This window comes from Polyodon spathula, chromosome 12 (assembly GCF_017654505.1).
Source record: "Polyodon spathula isolate WHYD16114869_AA chromosome 12, ASM1765450v1, whole genome shotgun sequence".
Classification (NCBI taxonomy): domain Eukaryota; kingdom Metazoa; phylum Chordata; class Actinopteri; order Acipenseriformes; family Polyodontidae; genus Polyodon; species Polyodon spathula.
Window position 1 is genome coordinate 40,337,405 of NC_054545.1, and position 27,357 is coordinate 40,364,761.

General features: G+C 36.6%; 1 protein-coding gene across 1 annotated transcript; it reads right to left on the reverse strand.

Annotated features, from left to right (window-relative positions):
• Window positions 1–411: 411 nt before the first annotated feature.
• Window positions 412–10,938, reverse strand: LOC121324603 (26S proteasome regulatory subunit 8-like). The gene is made up of 12 exons (XM_041266670.1): window positions 10,838–10,938; window positions 9,876–9,947; window positions 8,337–8,406; window positions 8,020–8,117; window positions 5,713–5,769; window positions 4,113–4,343; window positions 3,783–3,909; window positions 3,487–3,677; window positions 2,972–3,070; window positions 2,497–2,607; window positions 948–1,034; window positions 412–558 (listed from the first exon to the last, which is right to left on the reverse strand). The coding sequence occupies exons 1-12, from the start codon at window positions 10,859–10,861 to the stop codon at window positions 505–507; spliced, it is 1,221 nt and encodes a 406-aa protein (XP_041122604.1). The 5' UTR covers window positions 10,862–10,938; the 3' UTR covers window positions 412–504.
• Window positions 10,939–27,357: the final 16,419 nt, after the last annotated feature.

The following is a 27,357-nucleotide window of genomic DNA, read 5'->3' on the forward strand; positions in this document are numbered from 1 at the left end:
AATCCAGTGTGGAGCCTCTGCTATATTCACATATATCAAATTTCACCAGTGACTCACCAAGCTGTATGTGGATTAAAACAATCTGTATACAACTACAACCACTGTTGCTTACCATTCATTTTAGCCAAGTTTGCAATGTCTATTTAATTTCCCAAATGGCTGCCAATTGTGTAGTTTACTGAATCCAAGGCAATAAAATATTGGTTGCTAAAACATATAACCACTTTTGGAGTTGTTTAAACTGTTTACAGAGATAGCAGAAAGAAAGGAGTTAACAGTATTTTGTACACATTTGTACATATCTGTACATATTTTGTACAGTAATGTAAAGCAAAGGAAAATAAATGTATTGCACTTTAATGCTATAATAAAGTAGATGACTGTTAGCCAACAAATCCATAACATGATTTATAACTTGTATCTTCCATTTATTGAGTGACATGTGATAACATTTCTTTAAAACACAGATTAACAAAACAAAAGCGGTTGTGTATCCAAGGGCTGTTACTTCCACAGCTTCTTGATGGACATGTTCTTTTCACTATCTTTTTGCATGACCTGTTACAAAAAAATAAAGATTTTATTTTTTAACTATGAAATGAAACCTTAAGATCACACTGATGTGATCTAACTTTGAATATATTCAAAATAGTTCCTAATCCTTAATATCCAGAATGCAACATTGACAAAAACGTTTGCATCACAAAAAATAAAAAAACATTCCATGCTGGAAAATTCTGAAAGCTTAGATTTCCTAAGGAGACTGACTTTCCATATTGTATCATCAATTCCTCCACAGCTTTACTATGCATCTTTGCTATTTTAATTGCAGATCAGAGTAATTGTTTACTGGTTAAGGAGTTGTAAAACACAATAGTTATGGGTTGTCATCTAGAAGGTTTTAAAAAGACCCCACATGACAGTATACTGGCCCTGTTCATCCTTACCTTAGCAACAGCCATCTCAAAGTCCTCTTGTGTAACATGAACCCTCCTCTCTCTCAGCGCATACATTCCAGCCTCTGTGCACACACCCTGCACAAAACATTGATTGGCAGATTAATTACAGCTCACATAACACCCTGGGGCCGTATTCACAAAGCTGACTTAAGTCTAAGACTGGCCTTAAGTCTTATTCACGAACAAGTCTTAACGGAATTTTGGTCTTAAGTAAGGTCTTAACTTTAACTACCCTGAAGGAGGCTTATTGAAAAAACTTTTTTTTTTTTTTCTGCCATGGCTTGACAGGTGACAGTAATATGATTTATTTGATGATCACCCAGACGACAATTGCTCTAAGGTGTTTTTGTAGACAGGGGAACCCCGTTGTAAGCTTTTAGCGAGACTGAATTGAGAAGCTGATACCGTTTTAACAGACGGTCAACTGAAATCCTAGCAAATATTTTACATACCGATTTATCTCCAACTAACCGAAGCAATGCAATTCCAGCTTTGTTGCAGGTGTTATGTTTAACCCTTAGCGGTCCATTTATTCAGCTGCAGGTGCGTTGGGTCCAATTTATTTTCACAGGCGCTGTTTAAATCACCCCCCCACCCACGCCCCAGAGTAAAACAGGTTTAAAAAGGCCCTGCATAGCAAAACAACATCAGTACTGCATCTCCAGCCAAGCCCCACCCCTTGCTCGCTGTACTTTTCACATACTTCTTTATAATTGTGCACACTAATAAATCCTCTCATGATCACTCGTTTCATCACCAAACTCCTCAATGATGCGATCCAAGTCATTATTGTATTACTATAACATCTCAAAAAGCTCTGCAAATGTCTGTGATATTCTTTGCGCGCTGGATGTGGAAGCAGCTATCTCCTTTGTTTATGTCCGTGTTATCTCAGTGGTGCAATGTATTTGTGTGACGTCAGTCATGATTGTAGAGTCGATTTTCAAGTGCATGTGCACCAAACCAATGAGAGCCTAACCATTGTAAAACAATTCAACAGGTCAGTTTAATCATACTTTTAAATATAATTATAATAATATATTTTTAATTGAAGTTCTATAATAAAATATATACATTTTACATTTATATTTACATTCACAGTGAAGAAACAAAATTAAATACGAACATAAGCTTTTTGAATCTGAATACATGTCAAACTATTTGAATATTTGTCCCAGCACTACAAAATGAATAGCTTTATCTTGCTAATTTAAAGTTTATATCATTCATTATACTTCAGAGCTGATGTTCCATTCAGGATTGGTCCAAATATATATTTAAAAAGTAAATTTTCCACAAATGGTTTCTATATTGTCCACTGACATAAAACAATATGCCTGGAGAGTCATGTAATTTCTTCTTGTAATGCACATTCAAACTGACCTTTAATCTAAATATTAAAAAGCACAGTAAAGACAGTCACTAAAAAAAAAAAAAAAAAAAAAAGTAGTAGTCTGGAAAGTATCACTTTGTGTATGCTGCCAGCTACTGGAGTTAAGACTGTATTAAACTTAAGAAAGTGGAAAGCTAGTCTTACCTTAACCTCAGCCCCAGATGCCCCTGGCATGAGCTCAGCAATTTTGCGCAGGTTAATGCCTCGTGTCAGATTCATCTTACGAGAATGAATCTTCAGAATATCCAAACGGGCCTATAAAACAAAAAGATGCACAAGTTTTCTCATCAAAATACAGTTATGAGACTGTATCGCATGCAAAACCTCAGGTTTGCAACATATTTATGTACAGATTTAAATACACAATCAGCTGAGCCCCAAATGTTACGTCATGTAAGGTAATCCAAGATTAGAGCCAATTGGGGTTTTTAAATTAAGTTAATGAAAATTTCTGAAATTTACCTAAAGATGAAAATGTTCATCCCCAGTTCTACAGATATTCATTTTATTAATGTTATTTCTTTGTCTAATCATTATTTGGGTTGGTAAATGCTTGAAATAAAAAAAAAAAAAACATTTATGTTACTTTAAATATTAAAACAAAATAATAATAAATTACCTCTTCATTGGGAGGAGGGAATTCAATCTTTCTGTCTATTCTACCTGGCCGCAGCAGGGCTGAATCCAAGATGTCGATCCGGTTAGTAGCCATGATCACCTTTTGATAAAGAAAAGAGTCTGTTTTCCAAGAACTATCTGAGCATGGAGATTTAAAGCATATACTTTTGAGTTCAAAATCACAAGAAACTGCAAGACACTGTATGTAGCGAGCTCAAGAGTAAGCAGTGCAGACTCTGGAGTTTTCAAAGGAATGTGCAAAAGAACGGTATGTATGCTCAACAGGTATTTGATGAACACTAAGCTACTGATTTTTACTGGCATTCAGTAGAAACATGGCTGGACTAAGCCATGATTCTAATAGTTTTTATATACCACATATTCCATTTAAAAATGAAAGCAAGAAACGCAACCTTAGACACCCTCATGAAACCAAAACATACACTTGAAAAGTAATTTTGGTTTCTTAAGCTGTTAAAAATGCTGCAAAGATCCTACGGTAAAGTCAAGAAGTACCTTGATGTTTTTGGTGGCCTCAAATCCATCCAACTGGTTGAGCAGCTCCAGCATGGTCCTCTGCACTTCGCTGTCCCCCCCGGAGCCGCCCTCAAGACGTGACGAGCCGATTGAGTCAATCTCATCCATGAAGATGATGGACGGAGCATGTTCTCTAGCCATCACAAACAGCTCTCGCACCATACGAGCTCCTGCCACACAAAACACAATCAGCATCCCCATCACCCATCTGATTTTACACCAGATTCCCACCGTTATCCGATACAGATGTACAGATTTGAATAAACTTAACTCACCCTCTCCAATAAATTTCTGGACCAGCTCGGAGCCTGAAACCCTGATAAAGGTGCAGTCTGTATGATGGGCTACAGCTCTTGCAAGTAGTGTTTTTCCAGTTCCCGGAGGTCCATAAAGCAACACTCCCTGAAATTAAAGCAAATATGGTTAAATGCAAACCATAACAAAATCTGTATATATAGGACCATGGGAGCTACCTGAAAAAAAGAGGCCTGGCATACCGGGGCCCAAGATAGCAAAACCCATGCCAAGGCAAATCTCCATGGGTATCTCGAGGTATTCTAAATATTTATAGGTACATTTTGAGGATCTCATGTTAGAGCACCAACCTTGGGCTGTGCAATCCCCAGGGCTTCAAACAGCTCAGGGTGCTTAACAGGCAGCTCAATGACCTCCTTGATTTCTTTGATCTGCTTGTCCAGGCCTCCAATCATTTCATAGGTGGAGTCTGGAACCTTCTCCACCATCATCAGTGACACAAGCGGGTCCACTTTGTTGGGCAGGATTTTGTGAAGGGTGTAGCTGTCATTCCTAAGGGCTACGCGGCAGTTAGGGGTCACCTTCAACATGCAAAAAACAAACTGGCAGTTAAACAATGGCAGTGAAACACACAATTTTAACAGTCAGCACCTACAATGGAACTTTATTGAGAATCACAGCAAAAAGTTGTGTACCAACTGTAAAGACACTGTCATAGTGTGTAGTATGTAGTATTTTAATGTAATTTGTTAATGTAAGTCTCTCAATCATTTTTTCTATTTTATCACAAGTGTACGCTGTCATTTTCACAGTGGGACTAACGTGAATGGTTAAGTTTGTAAGTTGAAACACATACATTGCAAAATGAAGTAAGAAAATGCACATATTTAACACTTATGCAATGAAGTCTGTTTGTTAATTAAAATATGAAAACATGTTCACCTGGCGTTCTAACTACACAAGTGTATCCATCTGCCCAAATAATGTGCCTGGTCTTGCTTATAACATGGCTGTGTAGCATTATTACAAAATCATAGTTATCAGTTGAGTACAGTGCATTTAAATTAACTGAGGGAAGATGAATAGTGTGCTTCGTAACAAAGCCTTTAAAGTTTGTTGAGTTTCAGTGGCTCCCAAGATTAGCAATGCTCTAGTACAGTGGTTTTCAAATTTTTTGGGCCCTGTACCCCCTTCCAAATAATCTTGTCTACCGCGTAATTCACATCTTTTAGGGGCCAATGCATGCCAGACTAGTACAGGAGAAAAAGAAACCCAATTTAAATGAACTATTGCACACTGCAAGCGATGCAAACTACGTATCTTAATTCTGTAGATATAGTTTTACATTTTTTTTACAGTTGCTTTATTTTAAAGGGGAGTCAACATTTTGATTTGATTTCTAAGTCACAAAGTACTACAATGTGGTAAAAATGCATTGTCCACTACTACAGAATTTTTGTCAATTACCCCTTGACGAGAGCTTGCATACCTCAGTTTGAAAACCACTGCTCTAGTAATATAAGAAATCCGATATGTTACAGCATTCACAGCATATTTTTAAGCTAAGCCTCTCTACCTAAAATGATTTCTGAGATACAAGGCTATAATACTGACATAAAAATGGTTATTTGTTCTTGTATGATACCCATGATTGAACTTCTGATTAAAATAAAATTAAAAAAATAAATTAAAAAAAAACGAAACAAAATCATAAAATACAGTTACATAGAGTGCAAAGCCAACATCTCAAAGCTTTAAGTCCTCATCATCAAGGAACCAAAAAGCCACATGACCCCAATGCCATCTTAGGTCATTGTTAGATTTTGACAGAGAAGTTCCACTGAAAATATGATCTAGGTTGGCTTATCAGTTGCAATTGCAGTGGCAGAAAGTGCAGGAATGCCTAATAAATAAACAAACAAATAAATAAATAAATAAATAAAGTCTTACATCGTTGATATCAATGTTTTTGTCTACATCCACAACAAACTTTCCCTCCGGATGAACCTAAACACAAAATGATAAGTTTACATCTGTTAAAGTTATCAAATCTCTAAGCAGTACATAAAAAAAGTAAATATTCTTGTACAATATACACAGGATACCGAATGATCGTTCGTGGTATATGGTTTTTATTCACCGCAGGAGGACGTCCCAGTAAATCATGAGCCCCGACAGGGCAGAGTGGTTTATGTAAGGACAGTCAGCAGTCACGTAAATGTACTTTACCGATGGTTAAACGAGTGTGACGCATATCTGATTATTTAATCCGATTTGACGTGTATGTAGATGAGCACGTTGTGACCTGCCCCCTACCACCCAAACAACCCCCTGCCCTGCCCTGCACACACACACACACTTCGTACAAAGAACAAATATGACTTGCGTGTGAGGAACTATGGAGAGAGACGTTCATTCTTTAATTGAAATTTGTTAGCTCACGAGTCCATTCCACTTAGATGTACTGTAGTTGGTTTTGTTGCTACAGTACTGTATTTTCAACAGAAGTAGTATTTTAATTCAGAACGATACGATTCTGAAAATATCACTTGCCAAGAGAGATGACTGGACACGTGTATTGTAATACTGTACATACTTTGAAATCCGTTACGTATTGTAGCAGTATGTAAAATTCCCCAGTAATGACCCAATAGCAAAATGAAATAAAGATGTTACCCATACACTGAACTGCTTAAAACGTAAACGCAATGCAATTTAGAAAAGATTAAAAAATAGCAAGTCTCCAGAATTAAAACCGTATCCAAAGTCAGTATTCAAAATTGCAGAATATAGTGCTCGATAAGGCCCCAATGTCAATAAACTTGCAAATGAAAATGCACAAAAACAACTAAAGATCAGATTTTTTAAATTAATTTTTTTAATGCATCACAGTACCTAAACCTGTTTAATGATTAACTTTTACATTACCGTGCCTTGCCTCATTCTTTTTGTTTTTCGAGGAAGCACTGTGTAACTGCAGTGCACAATAATGAGACTGATTTGCCACCCCCAAAAAATAAATAAATAAATAAAAAATCTGCAGGCTGCAAGGGTTAAACAAGTCAATTGTAACACTGAAGAGACGGGCTTTGTATCAGAAAACCGGGGATGGAGTCAGAAATCGAGTGTGCGAGGTAAATGCATTCATTTGTGACATATAATACAAGAGCAGTAAAATGCGACCGACGTGTATCTGAGCGTTGTATATCCGAGTGCTGACTGTACTTTTTAAGGGGAATAAAAACCAAATACCACGGACTATCATTCAGTATTCTATTTATACCACAAGTACATATTTAAATAAATAGCAATATGTTGTACATTTTTTATATTAAATAAATTCAGGGACTTTACTTTCATTGTCAAAAGACTATACTTTGATGAAGATTAATTCCAAACCTCGTTTATGGCCTCTTCACAATCGTCGTTAGACAGAACCTTGAACTCAGTGTGTCAATTTATATCCTCTCTTGTTTCATAGCTTTACTGTTTTTAATGAAGGGACTACAGCCTGATCAGATTAGTCAAAAAATGCCATTGCCAATCTGACTTAACTGTTGTTTCCTACCATTACCGATATGCAAGGGCTACAGGAAGTCAGACACAGGCAGATAGGTAACTGGCATTTCTTGATTAAACTCACTCAAGGAAATTGGGAGCCCAAATCATAACAACAATAGAAATTTGGAATTATTTCAGACATTTTAAAGTCATTATAAACCACATGTAGGTGGCAGTACTGTTTGAACTACCGACACGCAGCTCCGTCCTGAATTTCAACAGCACACCGCTGGATTGGAATGTAAACAAAGACACATTCAAAACTAGTCCCGGTGAGCATGTTTCCCCCTCATGTTATCCCACTCCACTGAATAACAAAAATACATCCCATGCTAGATATATCCACTCTTGTGTTTTAAATATTTATATACACCAATTCTGGACAACTCACTGAGGAACACATCTTCACATCAAAATTCAGTACATTTTATAGCAAAGTCAAAATCAGGGTTGGGGTCAACTCCTTTATTTCAATTCTTTCACAGAAATTAAGTTGGAGGAAATGATTAGAAGGGAATTGGAATTGGTAATTGATTTTGAAAAAAAGAATTGACTCCGACCCTGACTAAAACACATTTTAATAAAACGCCAGTGCTATGCTCCCTTTCATTTTTGGCCAGTCTCGATCCAAGACACACGTCTAGGAAAGAAGCCGGTTTCAAAACAGCTATTTTTTAACATCTATACAAGACATACCTTGACAAGCACTTTCTTCTTATCCATGGCTCTCACCACCTCTCCTACATATGAGCCCTGCTCTTGCAGCAGCTGAAGCTCTTCACGTAAAAGGCGGACTAAATGAGAAAAACCATGACTTTAATGCAAATGCCCAATAAAATAACCCTGCAACTTTAGACATGGGTATAGTGCAAACAAAAAAACATACGTGCGGCTAAAAAATGTTTATATCATACATTGCATGAGCTTTTGGCTGTCGTAACCATCAGCTATCCTTGCGATAAAAATACACAGGATCTTGACTTTAAATGGGTTTCTAATAATCGGTAGATTACCTTTTGCATTTAGTTCATTCCTCTGAGCCTGCAGACGTCTGAGGTTCTGACTCTTTTCATTAACCGTCAGCTTTTAAGAGAAAAGAAACAAGTTCCGTTATCTAAGTTACTATGCTCTAACTTTCAGGGCACCGTTTTTTTTTTTTTTTTTTAAAATCGGTCACAAAACAGTATTTTGTGTTTTTATCAGAGCTGCTTCCATCTGCAAAGACAGCCAGCTACAGAGCGCACAGTTTGTACTGGCAGGTACATTTATAAATAAGTTAAAATTTGCAATGACACTGCTTCGTGCTTAAAAACAAAGAAAAAAACATGCATATAGTAGGGATAGGACTAATACAGTGGTTCCGAATAATTTTCCTTTAAGGTCTCACTGAACCAACACATTTCAATTGTGTAGGTTGTGCTGTGTGTATAATCTCCAAAGTGCTTTCAATTAAAAACAAATTGTCACCTTTTAATCTATAGACAGGCGAGTTTCGCGTGGCCGATACATTATAAACACATAAGCATAACAGTGTGTAATGTCTTCATGTAGGGTTTGAATTGAAATGTGTCGGTTCAGTGAGACCATAAAGAAAAAAAATTATTCGGAACTGCTGTATTCATCCCATCTCTAGCATATATAAATATTAGGGATTTTAATAAATGAATGATTCATTGATTACTCACACCTGTGGGTTTTGATCGTTTAAAGCAGGAAGGTATACCCAATATTTCACAATATCAAAGAAAGAAGAAAAAACTTTCAACATTTGCTCATAGATGCCTTCCTTTCATTGCAGTACTGCAAGTTGCAATATTATAGATGCCTTCCTTTCATTGCAGTACTGCTAGTATATATATATATATATATATATATATATATATATATATATATATATATATATATATATATATATATATAGCAAGGTGTCATAGTATATAGATTTATTTCCAACAGTATCAGAAAATTAATAGCTGTATCGAAACTTTTTATTCAGCTAACTAAAACAGAACTCAATAAAATTACATTTCTCTTCAGCTAACCCAAATCAGTAAGTTACTTTTGTTAGTTCATATTTTAAATGACTCACTTTGGCTAACTTCCAGTTACATGAAAGCAAATATCAAGTCAAATGCAAGTAAATATATGTATATTAAACATTAGCTGGCATTATTGAACATTTGCAGCAATAGCAGTATGTTAATGCTAGGTACAACTTGGAATTGTCTTAATACAATTTCATATCACTAGCACAATAGCAAACAGGTGATTAACTGTTTAATAAATCAGATGATTAATTGATCAACAGGAAATGCCAAGATCAAAACTCCTAATAAATATGCATGATTATATATATATATATATCTATTATATATATATATATATATATATATATATATATATATATATATATATATATATATATATATATCGCAGAAGCAGAAGCAGACATTCTTCAGAAGAAATGTGTTGACCAACTGATTCATCTACCAATTGCAGAGAATTACTTTGACGAATATCTCTCAGAGTTGAACAAACACTACTCTTATTACCTGTAGGTCTTCTATTTTGGAGAGGTAATACTGTCTGAGGCCTGTGCCTCCTTTCACTTCCTCCATCTCCATCTGAAAGAGGCACAAAAACATCAACATATTAAACAACAAAATGTACTTTAGTAGTACAAAAACTAAAAATGTCAAATGTTATGTTTATGATTGTAACATAATTTAACATACATGTTTATGGACCACTACATGAAAATGGTATGGTTTTACACTGAGAAGTCTTCAGCAAGCCCAATGTTTGTGGTTAGCAGACCATTCTCAAATACATACACGTTTGACGATCAAAATGTCTTGTGCCTGTACTTAATTGTTTATAGAATATCATCTATTTATTATATTATTCTATTAACTAAACACTTTTAAATATGCATAACAATACAAATACTAGTCATCTGTCAGACTCGCTGGAAGTTTCAATTAGCCACACAAAAACTTAGGAGATGGGCAAGCCAGCGAGTTCCTATTGAAGAGCATTTCTTTTACAATTATATCTTTCTAATGTTTAACTATATTTTCTGTAGCGTTTTCTACTACCTTATGGATACTCTTGCAATAGTGCTTTATTGTGGCTTTTGCTGGCACATAAACAAGGCCCATCAATGAAAGTTATTGTTGCGATTATGTAGAACTTTACAATGTACGAGCTTCAATTAATATTATAACGCGGTCAACAAAATACTTCAAATATAACTCTCATCACAGCTATGCAATGAAATATATGTAATGTCTATAACCCGCCGGTTCAAACAATAATGCAAGTCATGTTACATGTATGCATCACTGAGTGCAAAATGAGACAGCGGACACGGCACTGCTGTTTATTACACATTTTAAAAATGAAAAGCTGAAGAGGTAACACAGTCCCGGTATGCTTGAACTCAATTAATTAACCGATTGGACATAATTAACATTGTAAGGAAGAGTTTAACAAATATCAGTGAATCACTTACATGTTCTGGACCGTCCAACGCCATCTTGCAATATTGAACTTCCAGTCAACAGTGGCATCCTGGGTAGACCATAAAACCCACCCTATCTAATACAGCGCCCCCTGACGGATATCAAACATCTAGGGCGAGCGAGTGTATTTTGCCGTCAGGATGGTGAACTTTGAAGTAGGTCTTTTTTCAACAAGGAGGGCTCCCCTTCTCCAAACTTTCAGACCCGCCTAACTATTCTAAAAACCCTCAACAGCTTGTGCAAACAACGACGCCACAGATGCTACTTTCTCAGTTTTTTTTTCGGTGCTACGGAAATTGTTTCTATTGAAAGTATAGCTCCATTGCACCCAAAACAAACTGACAGGCTTTATGTTTACATCGTTGTTATAAACAATCTTATGCCTTTTTAGTCATATTATATATGAAACCTACCTGGCAACGCTCAGAATGAACCATGAATGTCAATAGGTGGGCAGATAGATGCAGATTAACCTTTAAAAAGATTCAGGGGCTTTTTGTGGTGTACCTTTACCTGAAAAGTGTTAGTTTTTTGGGTTAAATATATTGTGAACAATGTCAGGTAGTTTTTGTGTTTATGAATAAAATGACTTTAAATTTATAAGAAGGTATCTGTGAAATTACAGCATGTAAATTCCCACGCGATTTCAACCAATTTATCACTGTTTGATTGTAAGTTATTTTAACTTTGAACGTCAATGCAAACTCAATAATCAAATCTATAATGTGTATTTGTATAATAATGTGATTTTGATAAGGAGATTAGCCGAAATTATAATTTACTGAAAACTTCGACTGATCTTTTTCTTGAAGCACGGAGTAGGGAGAAAAGGCTAAACTAGTAAAAATTCTAATGAATGATTATCACAAGCAACAAATTGAAAAACTGGCGCTTGATTTAGGTTATCGATGTAGGGGATGCGAAGTAGCCTGCCATGTTGAAAATATGTGAAATAAATAATTGTCGTGTTTAAAGTTTTTCAATTGTTATAATCTAGCCCGTAATACCAACCAACCATAGCCAGCACAGCTCCAAAATACGCCGTTACTACCACAGGCCTTTTTAGCCAGACCTATTGATAGTGGCAGATTTTCCCGCCTGTGTTGTAGACTAACTGTTGTTAATTTAACGTATCTAAAATTAATCACTTATTATATACACACATAAACAGATTTATATATATATATATATATATATATATATATATATATATATATATATATATATATATATATAACTTAATTAACGGCAAATGATTAACTTATACAGTTACATGTCATGGAAGTCGTCGAGCAGCTCTAAGGAATCAGGGGGGTACATGTACCTACTGCCAAAGTAATACGAAGGACTAGATAGCAATATTCCTCTCAGTGAATACAATTCTTAACTGTTTTTTTTTTTTTTTTTTTTTTTTTTTTCGTGCAGTTAGCTTTATGACATATGGATTAGGCATGTCATTGTTTTACTGTTTTTAAATAAAACGTAAGTGCTTTTACCGCTCTGAGTCGAATCACACGTCAAGGTGATATACTATTCGTTGGTTAATCCTTATTTGAACGGTTCAATTTCATCAGCCAATCAGCTTCCAGCTATAGCGGGCATTAATATACACGGCGAGGGCGCTAACGAAAGTCAAGTTCATCCCCCACACGGTAGAGCCTGCATCGAGAGATTTATTAGAAAGCGATTTATGTCTTTATTTTCTCTTTTAATAAAAACAGCTTCAGAACATCACGCAGACTAATGCACTATTAATATGTAATCCTAACTTCTTGTATCCTAGTTCATATTGTATTTTAGTAGTATTATTTGCACTTACTGTAAACTATTGTATACTGTATTTAAATATTAAACTTTCATTGTAACCTTACTTCCCTAACACCTCTAAGTCGCCTTGGATACCTGTGTCTACCAAATAAATAAATAATGCAATATTGCACTACCACAAGTACAAATTCACATTATCAGTGGAGACTGTCACGCATGGCTGATGTTGTAAACAAAATCTGATTCTATCTTGGCTTAGGCCTGAGCCATCAGGACATGTTGGAATCTTTAACGGATTTGGATGGAATTGTTATGCATGAGAACACTTAGGCGAAAGCACCAATCTGATGTACCAAAATTGAACACTGGACAATTACATGGATACAGATTAATGCACTTGAAATGCATTGAAGAAGGATTTGTTGTCAGTTAGAATGCAGTTAGACAGGTGCTTAATATTATTGACTCCCAAAGTGTTGAATTTTGGAGTAAAAATCGATGGGTTAGAGAGGAAAATTGGCTGAGCATATTTCTTCTCAATGTGCTTCAGCACACCCTACTGGCTAGGCAACCTAGAGTCTCGCCACGCTGAGCCTGGCCCCCAGGTCTAGTTACAGATAGACTTTACAACAGGAATGGAATTGCTTATTGATCTTTAGTGGCTTGATCAGCTGCAGCAACAGTTTTACACATATTAACAGTATTGCCTGTGACATTTTATGAGAACTGCACTTATAATTGGGCTACTGGCAATAGCTTTGAACATAATATCAAAATAAGTTGTCTGTTAGATTATTATATAACGGTATTTATAGCATTTTTAAATAACACTTCAAACTAGACAAGGACCTGGGCCCACAAAGGCTAGTGCTTTGTGTGCTTGAATACACCCACACACACTTCAACTGTTCAATAAGCTGCACATGGATGATCACTCATCTCCTCTCCCCTTTGCCTACAGCACTTGTAAATGAGTCTTTAATGCACTGAGATAGTAGTTGCCTGTTTCCTTTCATACTCATTAGCTATGCCTGTGTCTCTTTTCATTATGTGATAATCAGATGCATTTCAAGACACATAAGTTACACTGAGATGCAATCTGAAATAGGGGTAGAACGACTACTTTTTTGTCAGAGTCGAATAGTCAAAGTAAAAATAGTCGATTAGGCTCCACTTAAATAAATATTAATAAGTCACATATTTGATAATGTCTGGTAACACGTTGCTGTTTGAGGACTGTATTTTAAAACTGTTTGGAATTTCACAAATATTGGCTAGTTCACTCTAGTATACACTTTAAACAGACAAACATTACTGCTGTATGTTGCTGCTGTTGCTGTGCAATTGAAGTGTGCAATAAATGCACAGCCAGATTCTGAGGCTGACTTGTCGATGCTGCCTCTAATCTCAGATGTACAGTAGATTGTATTCTGTATCATACTAAAATTAATTGTGTAGTCTGTTTTGTGTTTTTGACACCTTTTAAAATGTATAGTACCAGATGTCTGTTTCACATGTTTCTTTAAGAGCCGCACATTTGAGACCTACAGTATGTAGCTAACAGAAATGCAAAATGGGTAACATTTAGGGAATTATGCTGTTAGCTACAGTTGCTTTAAATTATAACTGCAAAGCTGCCACTAACAGGATTTATTTTTCATAGTGCTAGACACACACTAAAGGCAATGCCTATCTTTATTTCATCAATCACAAATGTGTGTGGGATAGATTTTCTCCAGTAGCAAAGCTGCGTGGTGATCTCCATCTCATCATGTACGGGGGTGGGGAGAGTGAGTCACAGCTTTTGCCAGCTTTGATCTTCTCTAATGTTAGAAATGGTTAGTCCTCTCAGCGCCTCTGGATTGCAGCCTCTCCTCTACCCATAACTTCACATTCTCAAGAGTACATTTTGAAGTAAAACTTAAAGCTACAGACAAATGCTTCAGCAGAAATCTTCAAATTTCTAATTAAGTAGTTTTGATCTTTAGCTCAGAAGGCGGGTCAGTTTCCAAAACTCCTTTCTGTGCAAGTTTAATTTGTAGCCTAGTGCCCGAGCAGTGACCCCTCAGTCTAACAGTAATGTACTATCTCAAGTGTGTTACTGTTATAACATGTGTCTTTAAAAACTGTGAGACTAATGTAGCTAATGGAAGTGCAAAATAGGTCAGATTTATGCAATTATTTTATTAGACACAATTACTTTTAAGACTTCATTTTCTACTTCTAATGACTGCTGCGGAGAATATTAAAACCAAAAACATTGTGGTTATATGGACTGGGTTTACCTCTGTAGGATTTTAAAAGGATACAGATGTTTGGGCTTCATTCTATTCAATACATCCTGTGTTATGCTTGATATGCTACATTATATCCTCTGTCTTTATCCTTAGAACATGTGGCAGAGTGGCTGCAGTGCGCAGGTGCGGTGACATCACAGACCAGGAAGAAGTGATACAAACCAAAGATGGCATGGCTGAAATGTCCGTATCCGTATCTTTATTAAATAATAAAGCAAAAGATTTAAACAAACAGAAAACAAAAGGGAACATTGGCCAAACAAACAAAACAAACAATTAACAATAACAAATATCATGCTGGTTAGTAAACCAGCATGTTTAGCAACGTTATTTCTCTGATTAGACTCTGACACTCTCCTTCCCCAGTGCAACCAAATGGCAGATCTTTTATAATTTGTGACCGAGGGACTAACCAACTATCAATTATTATATTTTTCCTCGGTCACATTCTGCACAGGTCTACCAAGTTTGCGTGACTGTCAGCTAGTTAAACAATTAGTAGCTGACAGTTACGCATTCTCACAAGGTATTTCAAAATAATAACTACAAAACAATACCGTAGCGGACGTCGTGTTGCTCGTCCGGCCAAACAATACATAAAATCCAAAATAATAATAAACAAAGGGGTGGGACACTCCGCCCCAGAACAATATTGTCTTGTCATTACTTTCAGATGGGAACTGAGCAAACCGAGTGGTGACAATGACCTCCAGCACTGTTATTAATCGCATCAACAGAAGAGAGCTGATCTTATCTGCTGCACGGAGCTCAAAAAGCATCTGCGCCACAGCTTGAGGCAACTGCACTGCCATGCTACCCAGAGGGGCGCCTTGTTGACATAAAGGAGGAGAGTGCCCACTCTGCAGGAACTGCTACACGAAAACCATTCAACTCCAAGACTCGCTCGTGAAGACATTGCCCAGCTAAGATCTTTTGAAGAGGCTGGAATCACAGTGATGATGCTGGGACTCCACGAGGCCAGAAGTAGATCAGTTTAGGGGTTATTGATCCCAAACAGTATAGAGAGGGTTTGTGCAGTGTAGTAGGTTCCTGGAGCAGGACATTTCTTTTAGTGAGACTAATACTCGCCTTTTCTTTATTAAATCTGACACTAGGGCTACCATTGCTGGTACCCTAGCGGTAGTACTTGTGTGAAATTAAATCTGCATGCCTGTGCGGCGTGTCAAACACAATGCTCTGTGTCTGCCTCATTATTAGTGACGACCCACGCGTGTAACATCACCCCTTCAATGTAGAGTTTAAACTGACAGTGATGATGCATTGTACTGAAGAGTTTAACAGCCACAGACAGTAACAGTACAATATGTCAATTAGGCTGAAATGAGTTAAGGAAACATGCTTTGTATCTAATCCCTGTGATTTTGAAACACAGCACAATCTAATTTTGACAAAGGCCATGATACAATCAATAGACATAGCACTTAAAGAGTAAGTCTTCTTTTATAAACTCTCTCCCAAGCATTGTTTGTTGTTTGCAATCATTGCAACAAAATGAAGCAGTTTTTTAAAATATATTTCAGTCAGAACTTATGAATTAATACTATCAGCAAAACTTTAAATCCTTTATTTTTTGGAGTTAATACTTTTCTCTTTTCTTTTACTTTCATTTATATATAGAATAATAGAAAATAATTCCATCCAGGGATGTCATAAATTATGAGACCGAAGATCAAGTAATTTATAAACTGTCACGGAAACGTCAGATGGAATTGTTTTCATGTAACTCACTGAGAGCCCCATCTATTATTTTTTATAATACCCTTATGATGCTAATATTAAAAAACGAAGAGGTTCAGCAGTACAGTTGTTTTTTTTTAAACCGTTCCTCTCCAGTTTCTCTAAGATAAGAATGTACCAGCTTTGCATCATTTTTTTTAACGTATTTTCATTTTGCTGATCATTAGTGAACATTTCTGTACAGTGGGTTTTGCCAAGTGATTGAAATAGAGACAATTGGTGTTTGAATTTAAAGTGTGGTCTCGAGAAGTCGAATGGCTCAAAATTCAAGTATATTTTCTTCTAGAGGAATGATTACTTTTTGACATCACTACTGTGGTATTATTTGCAATTCAAACTAAACCTGGCAAAGTAAACAAAGTAACTATTGGGGTTACCTTTCCAATACGCCTTGTCATCTTGAGTATGTGCTCGATAACATTCCTCCCCGTATATTTCTGTTCTACCCAGGTCTTATTAGCTATATTGAGAATTCCCCTTGGCTGTCTGTCATACAATAATTTGAAAGGGGAAAAGCTGGTGGATGCCTGTCATACTTCCCTAACAGCAAACATTAGATAGAGTAACATCAAATCCCAGTTCTCTCTATCTTTCATAATTACCTTTTTAACATTTGCTGAGTGTTCTGTTAAATCTCTCAACAAGCCCGTCTGTTTGAGGGTGGTAAACCAAGGTTTTAATGGGTTTGATGATCCACATATCATATGAATCCTTCATTCATTTAGAAATAAACAGGGCACCTTGGTCCGTCAGGATTTCTTTTGGTATCCCTACCTGTGAAAAGAGTTGCACCAATTCCTTGGCAATATTTTTGGATGACGTATTGTGTAATGGTATTGCCTCAGGGTACATAATCCATTATGACTAGAATGTAGTTATGGCCACAGGCTTATTTATCCAGGGGCCCCAATATATCGATCAAGATCCTGTTGACGGGAACATCAATGATCAGGAGGGGGATTAATGGCACTCTAAAACTATTTGTTCTTTGTGGACCACATTTTTTTTTAACTCCCAAGTGTTCCCCAAATAAGTGACTGTGGGCTAAATGCATTAACACCAGCCTGTACGCTTGGGCACCAACAATTGTTCTACCTCATTTTCATTTAAATTAGCGATCCTGTACACCAAAATTATTTTTAAAAACATATTAAGGTCCAGGTTTTTTCTTTCCCGTTGATGGGCACACCATCTATGGATTTCACATACTTTAGTACATTGATTATGGCGGGGTCATTAGACTGACCAAACTTGACTGCACTAACCCAAAAGTGTTTTAAAACCTCTTGTTCCCCTTCTTCCTTTAAGTCGAGTTGATAAAATTCTGTTTTTGCCTTTATTTCTCTGGCAGCACATTGAGTTGACATGGTTTTACTGCTCTTGGCTTCCCCTAACAAGATTTTGTGACTCAACTTTTGAGCACCTCTTATTTTATCTGACCTGCTCTCTTTTTTCTAATTTTTACCGTCTCTGAGAATAAATCCGTCTCAGTAAATGGAAACAACTCACCCAGGCACTCGGATTGGATCAATTCACACCATTCTAGTTTGTTTATAGGATCATCCAATTTCACTTTAATTTCCACCAGCAAACCAAAGGCTGGAATATCACGTTTCAGTGATCCGTGGGAACTTAAGCAGTACACCTACCCTCGTTGCAAAAAGTTTTGTTTGTATTTCAATGCTTATTTTGCTTGTTGGGTAGAATGCAGTAGTAATGCTGGTAACCCCAGTTTTTATCCAATTTAGACTGTTACACAAAGGTAGCAGAAACCACAGTTACTGTACTCCCTGAACCGGTGAGTGCTTTTGCTTGTTTCCCATTTACTTTTATGGGAATTATAAATGAATATACCCCTTCTACCGTGTTTACAAGGTTAGTCTGCCCCAATATTTCCCAAGATTACATTCCATAGGCTTTGCATCATTAGGACACTGGACAGTAATATGCTGGTATTCATTACATTCTATAAGTTTTATCCCTCTCAGTGTAGTGACCATTGTCCTCAGCTTTTATCCCAAGTCCCTTCACGACCTTTGGTCACTCTTCAGCACCCCCTCTCCTCATAAAAGCCTTACCACAATCCTCGCTGTTCTAATCCTTTGGGTCGGGGGGTTTGCCAGCTGCTCCTGTTTGATGAATAGGTAAGTGGCTGAGACAGTCGTTCTGCCACAAATTGCCTCTCAACAAGAGCCACAAACTCATCCAAGTTAGCCAGATTTCTTTTGCCAATTAACTTCCTTAACTCGGAAGACAGGCATCGCAAAATATATACTTTTTTTTAAATTAAAAAATGAACAAAAGGCAATAATGTGAAAGAATTTATTAACAATTGATTTCCACTACATGAGAGTAGATGTTAAAACTTCATGCTGATTTGAACTTGGCTCTCACCTGGTGTTGATGGCTGAAGTGTAATGCTGGCTCCAGGGATTAGCTTATTTTGCCTCCCCAGTGCATCAGCACACACAACGGCTGTGATGCTGGCTCCAGGGATCAACCACAGTGTGGTCTCCCCAGCGCAACAGCATGACAACCGTCTGGCCTGAGCTAAGTAGGGTACATCTATTAAAGCTAGTTTACAATGAGATCATTCAGTATCATTTCCACGAAGTCTATCGTCTCTCTCTGGCCACATTATTTCATCAACATCACAGCGGATGTTCTCTCTGGCAATGCACCTGGGGAAATATTCCCTGACATGACGGATCCAATATTGACAAGTTTCTACCTCAATGTCTTCACAACCACCATCCCTGGCCTGGATAAGTGTGACCTGGTCATAGGCGCAGTGATCATATACCTCTTCAATTGGGTTGAGGAAGGGAGAGTAGGGAGGAAGAAAGATTAATGAGAAATGATCATGTGTGCCAAACCTCTGTTTTACCCGCAGTGCACAAGGAGGACTGACATTGTCCCATACAATGACACATTTTGCGGGCTCACCGCCTTCCCTGATTCCTTGGTTGTCTATACGGAGCTGGACAAGCTGAGCATTAAGTGTATCAAGAAATACTAGGATCTGCTTTCTATTATGTGTGCTCTCTATTATCACTGGGCAATAGGCAATGATTCCATCTTGGGGTATAGCAGCCCATGTGCTGAGGTTCCCTCTGCGATGGCCAGGTGTGTCCACGGTGACACGCTGTCCAATTATGTTCCTGCCTTCCCAGCGCCTTCTTCAATGAAGATATATTTTACAGGGTGCATACTGACATCCATAATTCTGTGAACAAAAGTTGGCTGTAAAAAAATAAAATAAAAGTTGAACCCCACCACTACCCCTAAAATCCAGACATACTTTTTACTCTTCATTACATTCTTCTATATCAGGCAGCAAATAAGCACAACATATATATTTATATGCAGTATACTGTGTAGATACAATTCAGTAATTGAAAATTCAATGTTTATCTGGGCGGATTAGTTGTCTTATTAATAATATTTAATTGCTGTGTTAAAAAGATCAAGGATATGCTATGAACACAGATACAAGGAATGTTTAATCAACCGTAGTATTTTATTAAATACTGTAGGACATATTCCCTGAATATGATAATATGTGAACATGTTACCTTTCGCTTCAGTTTCAATTTATTTTCACATGCACTGTTTATTTTACACACGCTGTTTAATTTACACACGCTGTTTAATTATTATTATTTATTTTTTTTAATAAAAACTGGTTTAGAATGCATTGCATGGCAAAATGACATCAGTACTGCATCTTCAGCCAGTTTTCTCGGCCTTTTCCTATAGAAAAAATGACTAGAGACCTGTGCTTTACGCCTTTTTGATGATGTCGGACAGGGTCCAACATCGGACTGGAAAGAGAAAATACCAAGAGTCTAAGCTTCAAGGAACTGTTGAGTATAATTCCAGTTGCATTTTCCTTTCATGGTCCTAAATGAATTAATTGTAACACATTCACATTGAATTGAACTGTTAATTATTTAGTTTGCACACTTTGCGGGTGAAATAACTTTTAGTGAAACTTCATGAAGTAACTATAAGTACTCTACCTCATATCGTTGTATGAAGCTTTTCTTTAAAACTAAACTTGCCATATACTTAATCTGTATACCATTAATAAGCTTAAAGTGATATATTCTAAGATTGTCTGCATCATCTCAGTTGAGGCTGTGTGCTTGGATGTGGGCGGGTGTGGGTGTGAGCAAGTTACTACGTCACAGCCTGCTTGCTTGCTTGCTGCTGCTGTTGCTGTGGAGACAGGCGATGTCATATTTCAATTGCCTACTAGTCAAGTTAAGGTAGTAAGAGTTTTGAATTGTGTTTGTGCTTAGAGACTAAGAGATTTACTTTATTTATGACTTTTCTGATTTCTGTTTATTATTGTCTCATAGTATATTCATAGTAAATCCTCGATCTTTGGAACACATCAATTTAAATATTGTTAATACTATCAATTATTGAATTGTTCCTACAGTACACAAATAATAAACAGAAATCAAAAGTCAGAAAGTAAATCTCTTCGTCTCTAAGCACAAAACACAATTCAAAACTCTCACTGCACTCATTCTGGCTAGCAGGCAATTGAAATATGACACTGCCTGTCTCCTCACACACAAAGCAGCCACTGCAGCAGCTCAAACAAGCTGTGACATAGCTAGTAAATGGCTCACACACACACCCGCCCACATACAAGCAGAGCCTCAACTGAAATGATGCAGACAATCTTAGAATATATCACCTTAAGCTAAATAATGGTATATAGATTAAGGATATGGCAAGTTTACTTTTAAAGCAATTCTTCGTACAACAATGAGGTAGATTACTTATAAGCTATTTCATCAAGTTTCACATGCAAAGTGTGCAAACTAAATAATTAACAGTTAAATTATATGTGAATGTGTTACAATTAATTAATTTAGTTCCATGAAAGGAAAGTGCAACTGGAATTATACTCAACGGTTCCTTGAAGCTTAGACTTTTGGTCCGCTGGTTTGGAAAATCGATCTGTTGAAGAGTCCAGTAGAAAAAATTCTCCTCTCACAACAAAGTCTTCAATCATCCCAAGTTGGATCAAACTCGGCAACAAAGCTTTCAGTTCTTGATAGAATCTTCAGTCCTCAACAGCACATTAAACAGTGCAGTAAAAAAATAATGAAGTTGCCATTACAGATTACTGAGGTGCTCAAAAAATAGCTCCCATCCAAATAGGCTACCATATATTTTTTAATTGAGGTAGCCCGTTTAGAGGGGAGGCACATATTATCAGATATAAGGGAGAAATTTCACCTGCCCTTCAGAAGGGCTACTTCAGGGGAGACTCATTTTGTCTGATAATCTGAGATATGGGAAAATAGTAGAAAGGTACGTTACACCTGGAACTCAACGTTATGCGCAAATAGTCGCATAGAGGGCGATTAAGGTAATCAGCTACAGTCAACTCAATGTTCCTGGCAATTGTGCGGTACCTCGCCCTCCCCTCTGGTGGCAGATTGGCAGATTTCAGTTCATTCAGCACCTGTTCCTTTTTTATTCCCGCAATGAATGTCCAAATGGAGGTGTGTTGGGTGTTAGGATCCCGGAAGTTCTCTGAAAGCGCAGTGCCATCCTTCCACCAAATTGTTTGTACGTGGTAGGTGCTGCTCCACAGCATCGTAATAGTTCACATATCTGAAATACAGAATTATATTTGAGGCTTTGTGTACAACTAAAGTCTAGATAGCTGCCAGAAATAACATTAATAATATGAAAATAACTTGTTTAAATTATACATCTTATTTAAAGTTTGGAGCAAACATTGTATGTTTATAGTCTGTGAGGGGAGAGTGGTTATTGTTAAAAAGAACATGAATGGAAAGGAAATCAATATCAAAGGTAAAGCCTGCCCTGCTGTTCTTCTTATTATTTCTGTAATTTATTTATTCAGCAGCACCATGTCAGTGATATAGCTTATCGTATAGTGGTGTATAGTGTTTAAACTTTATTTTACATGTTCTGTATTAAGGTGGCTTGACACTTCACATGTGCAGATGCTACTGCAATTAACTCTTAAGTAATACATTTGTCGTAAGTTACAAATAAAAGGATCTAGAAGCAGACTCTGAGGGTGAGAAATGGAGCGACATAGGGGACAAGCTGGGGCAAGAGGAAGGGGTGCCTGAATGAGAGGGGGAGCAAGAGTACTGCCAAGTGAGCAAAGACCAGGACACAGAGCGAAAAATATATCAAATGAAATTAGAGCAACAATAGCTGGTAAGAACAGGTAAGCTCTTACAAAGTGTGCACATTTGTAAATGTTTTATTATACTTATACTGTAAGATGCAATACGTTAAATACCATAATTCAATCACACATTTTATCAATTGTACAGAGTTCATAGAAGACCTTATTCTGATGACTGCAAATGTATTTTCACTGAAAAACAGGAAACGGCTATTGCAAACCTGGTCATTGAAAACAACGCCATCCGCCTAAAAGACATTCAGGCAAGAATAATGCAGAACAACAAAGTACTTCACAATATTCAGAGTGTTAGCTTGGCAACTATTGATCGTGTCCTGATAAGAAATTACATCAGGACAAAACATGTGTACAGGGTGCCATATGAGAGGAACAGAGACAGGGTGAAGGAGATGCAGTATCTATAGAAGTAAGTCATTTTCTGTGGTGTGTTCTTATCCGTACAACTGTGCAATATAATTTTAATGCTGTCTATATTGGATTGTATGATACAATTCTATCCCCCTAGAGAATTGTGGAGCTTGATGCCAGTATTGCACCGCAGGAATATATCTTTATGAATGAGGCTGGATTTAATCAGTTCAAAAGGAGATGTGGACAAAATGTGATTGGTCATCGTGCCTCTGTTTAAGTCCCTGGTCAACAAGGTGGCAACATCACAATGTGTGCAGCTATATCTTGACATGGAGTAATTTGCCATAGAGCAATGATAGGCCCATACAACACTGCATGACTGCTGAGTTTCCTGTATCAACTGCTTGAGCATTTGTTTCCTGATGGAGATGTTGGAGTAGAGGGGCAACACCAAACAGAATTCATCATCATTTGGATAATGTTCCATTCCATCACAGTGCACGTGTCTAAGAGTGGTTTGAAACGCATGCTAGATTTGCAATGCTATTCCTTCCACTATATTCACCATTTTTGAATCTCATTCAAGAGTTTATATTGGCATGGAAGGTTTATGACCACCATCCCCAAGAGCAGATTACCCTTATCCAGGCCATCCAAGACATCACATTTGAGGCCTTCAAGGGTGGATCCGTCATGCAAGGCTTTTTTTTCTCCAGGTGTATGGCAAGAGACAATGTGTTGTGTGATGTTGATGAGAACTTGTGGCTTGACAGAAACGAAAGGCAAGGCAATGGGGAATAGAAATACAACTGGATTTTTCGAATTATGTGATATGTACATTGTATTTTTTGTTCTAAGAATTTTATGTACTTTGGTTTACTGACTGACAATGTAAGCTTTTCATTTCTGCTTAATTCATTTGTAGAAAGGACTATAACACCTCAGTTTGTTTATATGTGTTAACAGATTTTTCTGTTTGCATTAACTGTTTTGCTTTGAAATTGTAATTATGTTGACCAACAATCAAGTTTTGCAACTTCGTTAAATTTTGCAAATGTATTTGCAGTTTTGCAAAGTGCAACACAATTTTGTATTGTTTTGTATGTTGTTTATATAAGGAACACCATAGTTTAAAGAAATGCTTTCAAGTGATCAGGAAAAACTATTTTTAAGTTTTACTTTCCAATTGAGCAAATATTAGTCTGACACTGGAACTATTTTTGTTAGAGAGGGAAGCAGAATGTCGTTTCACTTTGTTATGACTTTATTTATCTATTTTGGTACTGTATGCCAAATAATAAAATTTTAAAAAGTGCTTTGAGCATGATTTGCTTCTGAAGTGACCTTTATCAAAACTCTGCATGGAAAATGTGTATTTAATGAAGAGGAGCAACTTGTTAAGATAATGTGCAAAAAAATAAAAATAATAAAAAATAACAATAACTTGAAGCAAACCATGCAGCTACTTCACAATAACTGGGCAGGAAGTAAATATAGTTACAAAGTTGTGCGCGGCGATGCACTGTAACTGGGCTCGTGGTGGTGGTCTGTCACTGTAAAGGTGTCCAGCGGTGATGGGGTTGCACTGTATTTGGTCACGCGGTGGTGGGGTTGCACTGTACTGGGTCACGCGGTGAAGGACGTGCGGTGGTGGGTTCGTGGTAATAGACGCACTGCAAACACTTGCCACAATAATGCAGTAAGTTACATAATGTAACATAAAACTTGAGTAAGTTTATACAAGTACCATGATTTGCGCTTACCTATTCTAAGTACAAAATGTACATAATAGATGCAACCATTGAACATGTACATTAGACCATTTTCCTGACTTCACTCATTGTCATACCCCTGTTGATGACATAGTCAATAACTGTCGTCAGCTTTTCATTTGAGACAGAGGTACGTTGAGGCCTCATTAGTCTAGTTACACTAGCTATCCTGTGTCAATAAAAACCTTAGCTTGTCTTTTTATATAGACCTTACACATGACTACCATGTGAAAAATATTTATTAAGTAGTGCTGACTGAGTTTTCAGGTCTGGACCGTTTGTTTAAATAAATCAGTATTGATTGTTGGCAACTGTATAAGATACCTGCATTTTGAGGAGGAACCACTCACAGAATCAGAGGGTGTGTTCAAAGTTTTTCTATGTGTGTGCTTAAGAGTGAAATGTGTGATCAGTTTTGCAAATGTATTGCAGTTTAGATATTTATCTTACATGTTTTAGTATTTGTGTCAAAGGATTTGATTTATGTGTTTTACTGTTTGAGAAAAACTGTACAATGTCATTACTGATACACTCCATACCATTCACCTCATGATTTGATTGTCAAAGGAATTTGGAATTTGAAGTTTCTAGGTTAGCACAGCTTCTTCTGAAAATGCATGTAAATGCCATAACGACAATTTGAAAAATTGTTTTATACAATGTCGCAAGTTTGCATCTCCCATGGTAACTCAGTAATCTGGTGCTATGGCAACAGTTTCCCATGCAAGAATATCTATTAGCAAGTAATTACTACCTCCTTTGTCTTCACAGAGCATAACTGCCTCCACCCCAGGAGTCTGTAGCAACTTTGACACTGGAGATACCGGTGTGTATCTGCCAGTCTGCATGTTTAACAAACTGTTCAAATAGAACAGCATATGGGTATATCCAAAATAACAGGCTTAAAAATTTAAATGTACAAAATGATTTGACCCATAATCTGGTAGATATGTGGAAACAGCTGGAAATTGAATGCAATTGTACTGCACCACAGGATTGGCTGTGCTCCGGGTTTGCTACCTCCTGCTCTTGAGTCGCTCCGGTAGCTCAGCTCCAGCTCCAGAGCTGATCGAGACCCCCTGCTGTAGAAGTAAACAGCTAGGTACCAACTTGGTTCCTATTACATTTGAAGTAAATTTGTTTTTGCAAAACAGTCAAAATAGCCTCTGTTTTCACCTTTCTCAAAGTACCACTGACCAAAAACCAAAACCACTGATCCAACAGTGACCTGCTAAGGATTCATATATAGGACAGAAGTTCCTTGTGCAAACACAGTTTTATTATTTTGGAGATTTTGACGGGTTTATATGCTACATTTACCAAAATATAATCACTTTTTGAATATGGCTATTTACCGTAGATTTCTGAGTTTACAAAAGTTTCCAAAAATGAAATTAAGACTAAAAATTTGCAAGAAAAAGCAGTGCTCATCCTGAAGAGCTTTTGTAGTAAATCACAACTTTTCTGTACAGCATTTTCAATATTTGTTTTGCAGGTTTATATACACAAGCCATTTAAATATTTGCTTTTTATTTTGCTTTCATTTATTTATATAATATGCCTAATAATTATAGGAGGGTTTTAACATTTTGAAACCTGTAGTCTATTATTAGTTTTTTTGGTTTTTTTTATGGTCCATTTTCTCAGTCTTGGATGTAATCATAATACACGATGTAGTTAACTATACAATAAAATACATTTCAACAAGGAAAATACATGTATAATAATTGAATGCTGGGACTAATATCCGAACTGGAAATAGCTGCATATGTTTTGGAAACAAAAAAATGTCCATGTCAATCAGAAATGACACAGTTGGCAGAAATGAAAACTACGTATCGCAGCCTGTTTTGTCTTGTGCAGATTTACCACCTTACCAGAAGTTGGCAACAGTTTCTAAATTAGCAATAGGAAAAAATAGCACTGTGTATATATATATATATATATATATATATATATATATATATATATATATATATATATATAATATATAGATACATAGATAGATAGATAGATAGATAGATAGATAGAGATAGACAGATAGGTTGACCCGGAGATACATAAAGACTGACAGTTATTTTGTTCAAGTTCAAAATCAACATGTTTTCATGATTCTAGTTCCATATTCAACAGAAATATTATGTACATTAAAGTACTTCCTAATTTACATTTTGGTATTTTATATACTTATTTATTTTATTAATTTAAATGTTTAAACTTAATAATTCAAGAAAGATTATTCAACTTCTGCTTTCAAGATGATAGTTATTGTTTGAGGAGCATGATAGAGCACTTGCATGGCCATCACAATCCAATTGAGCATGTTTGGGATGAACTTTAGTGAGTCATTT

What these genes read in the sequence shown, in the direction of transcription:
- LOC121324603 (XM_041266670.1), bottom strand. Translation starts at nt 10,861, where the DNA reads ATGGCGTTGGACGGTCCAGAACAT. An exon ending in AAAACATTGATATCAACGAT is followed by an intron (nt 4,344 to 5,712) that starts GTAAGACTTTAT and finishes TGCATGTTGAAG; the next exon opens with GTGACCCCTAACTGCCGCGT. An exon ending in TTGAGATGGCTGTTGCTAAG is followed by an intron (nt 559 to 947) that starts GTAAGGATGAAC and finishes TTTTTGTAACAG; the next exon opens with GTCATGCAAAAAGATAGTGA.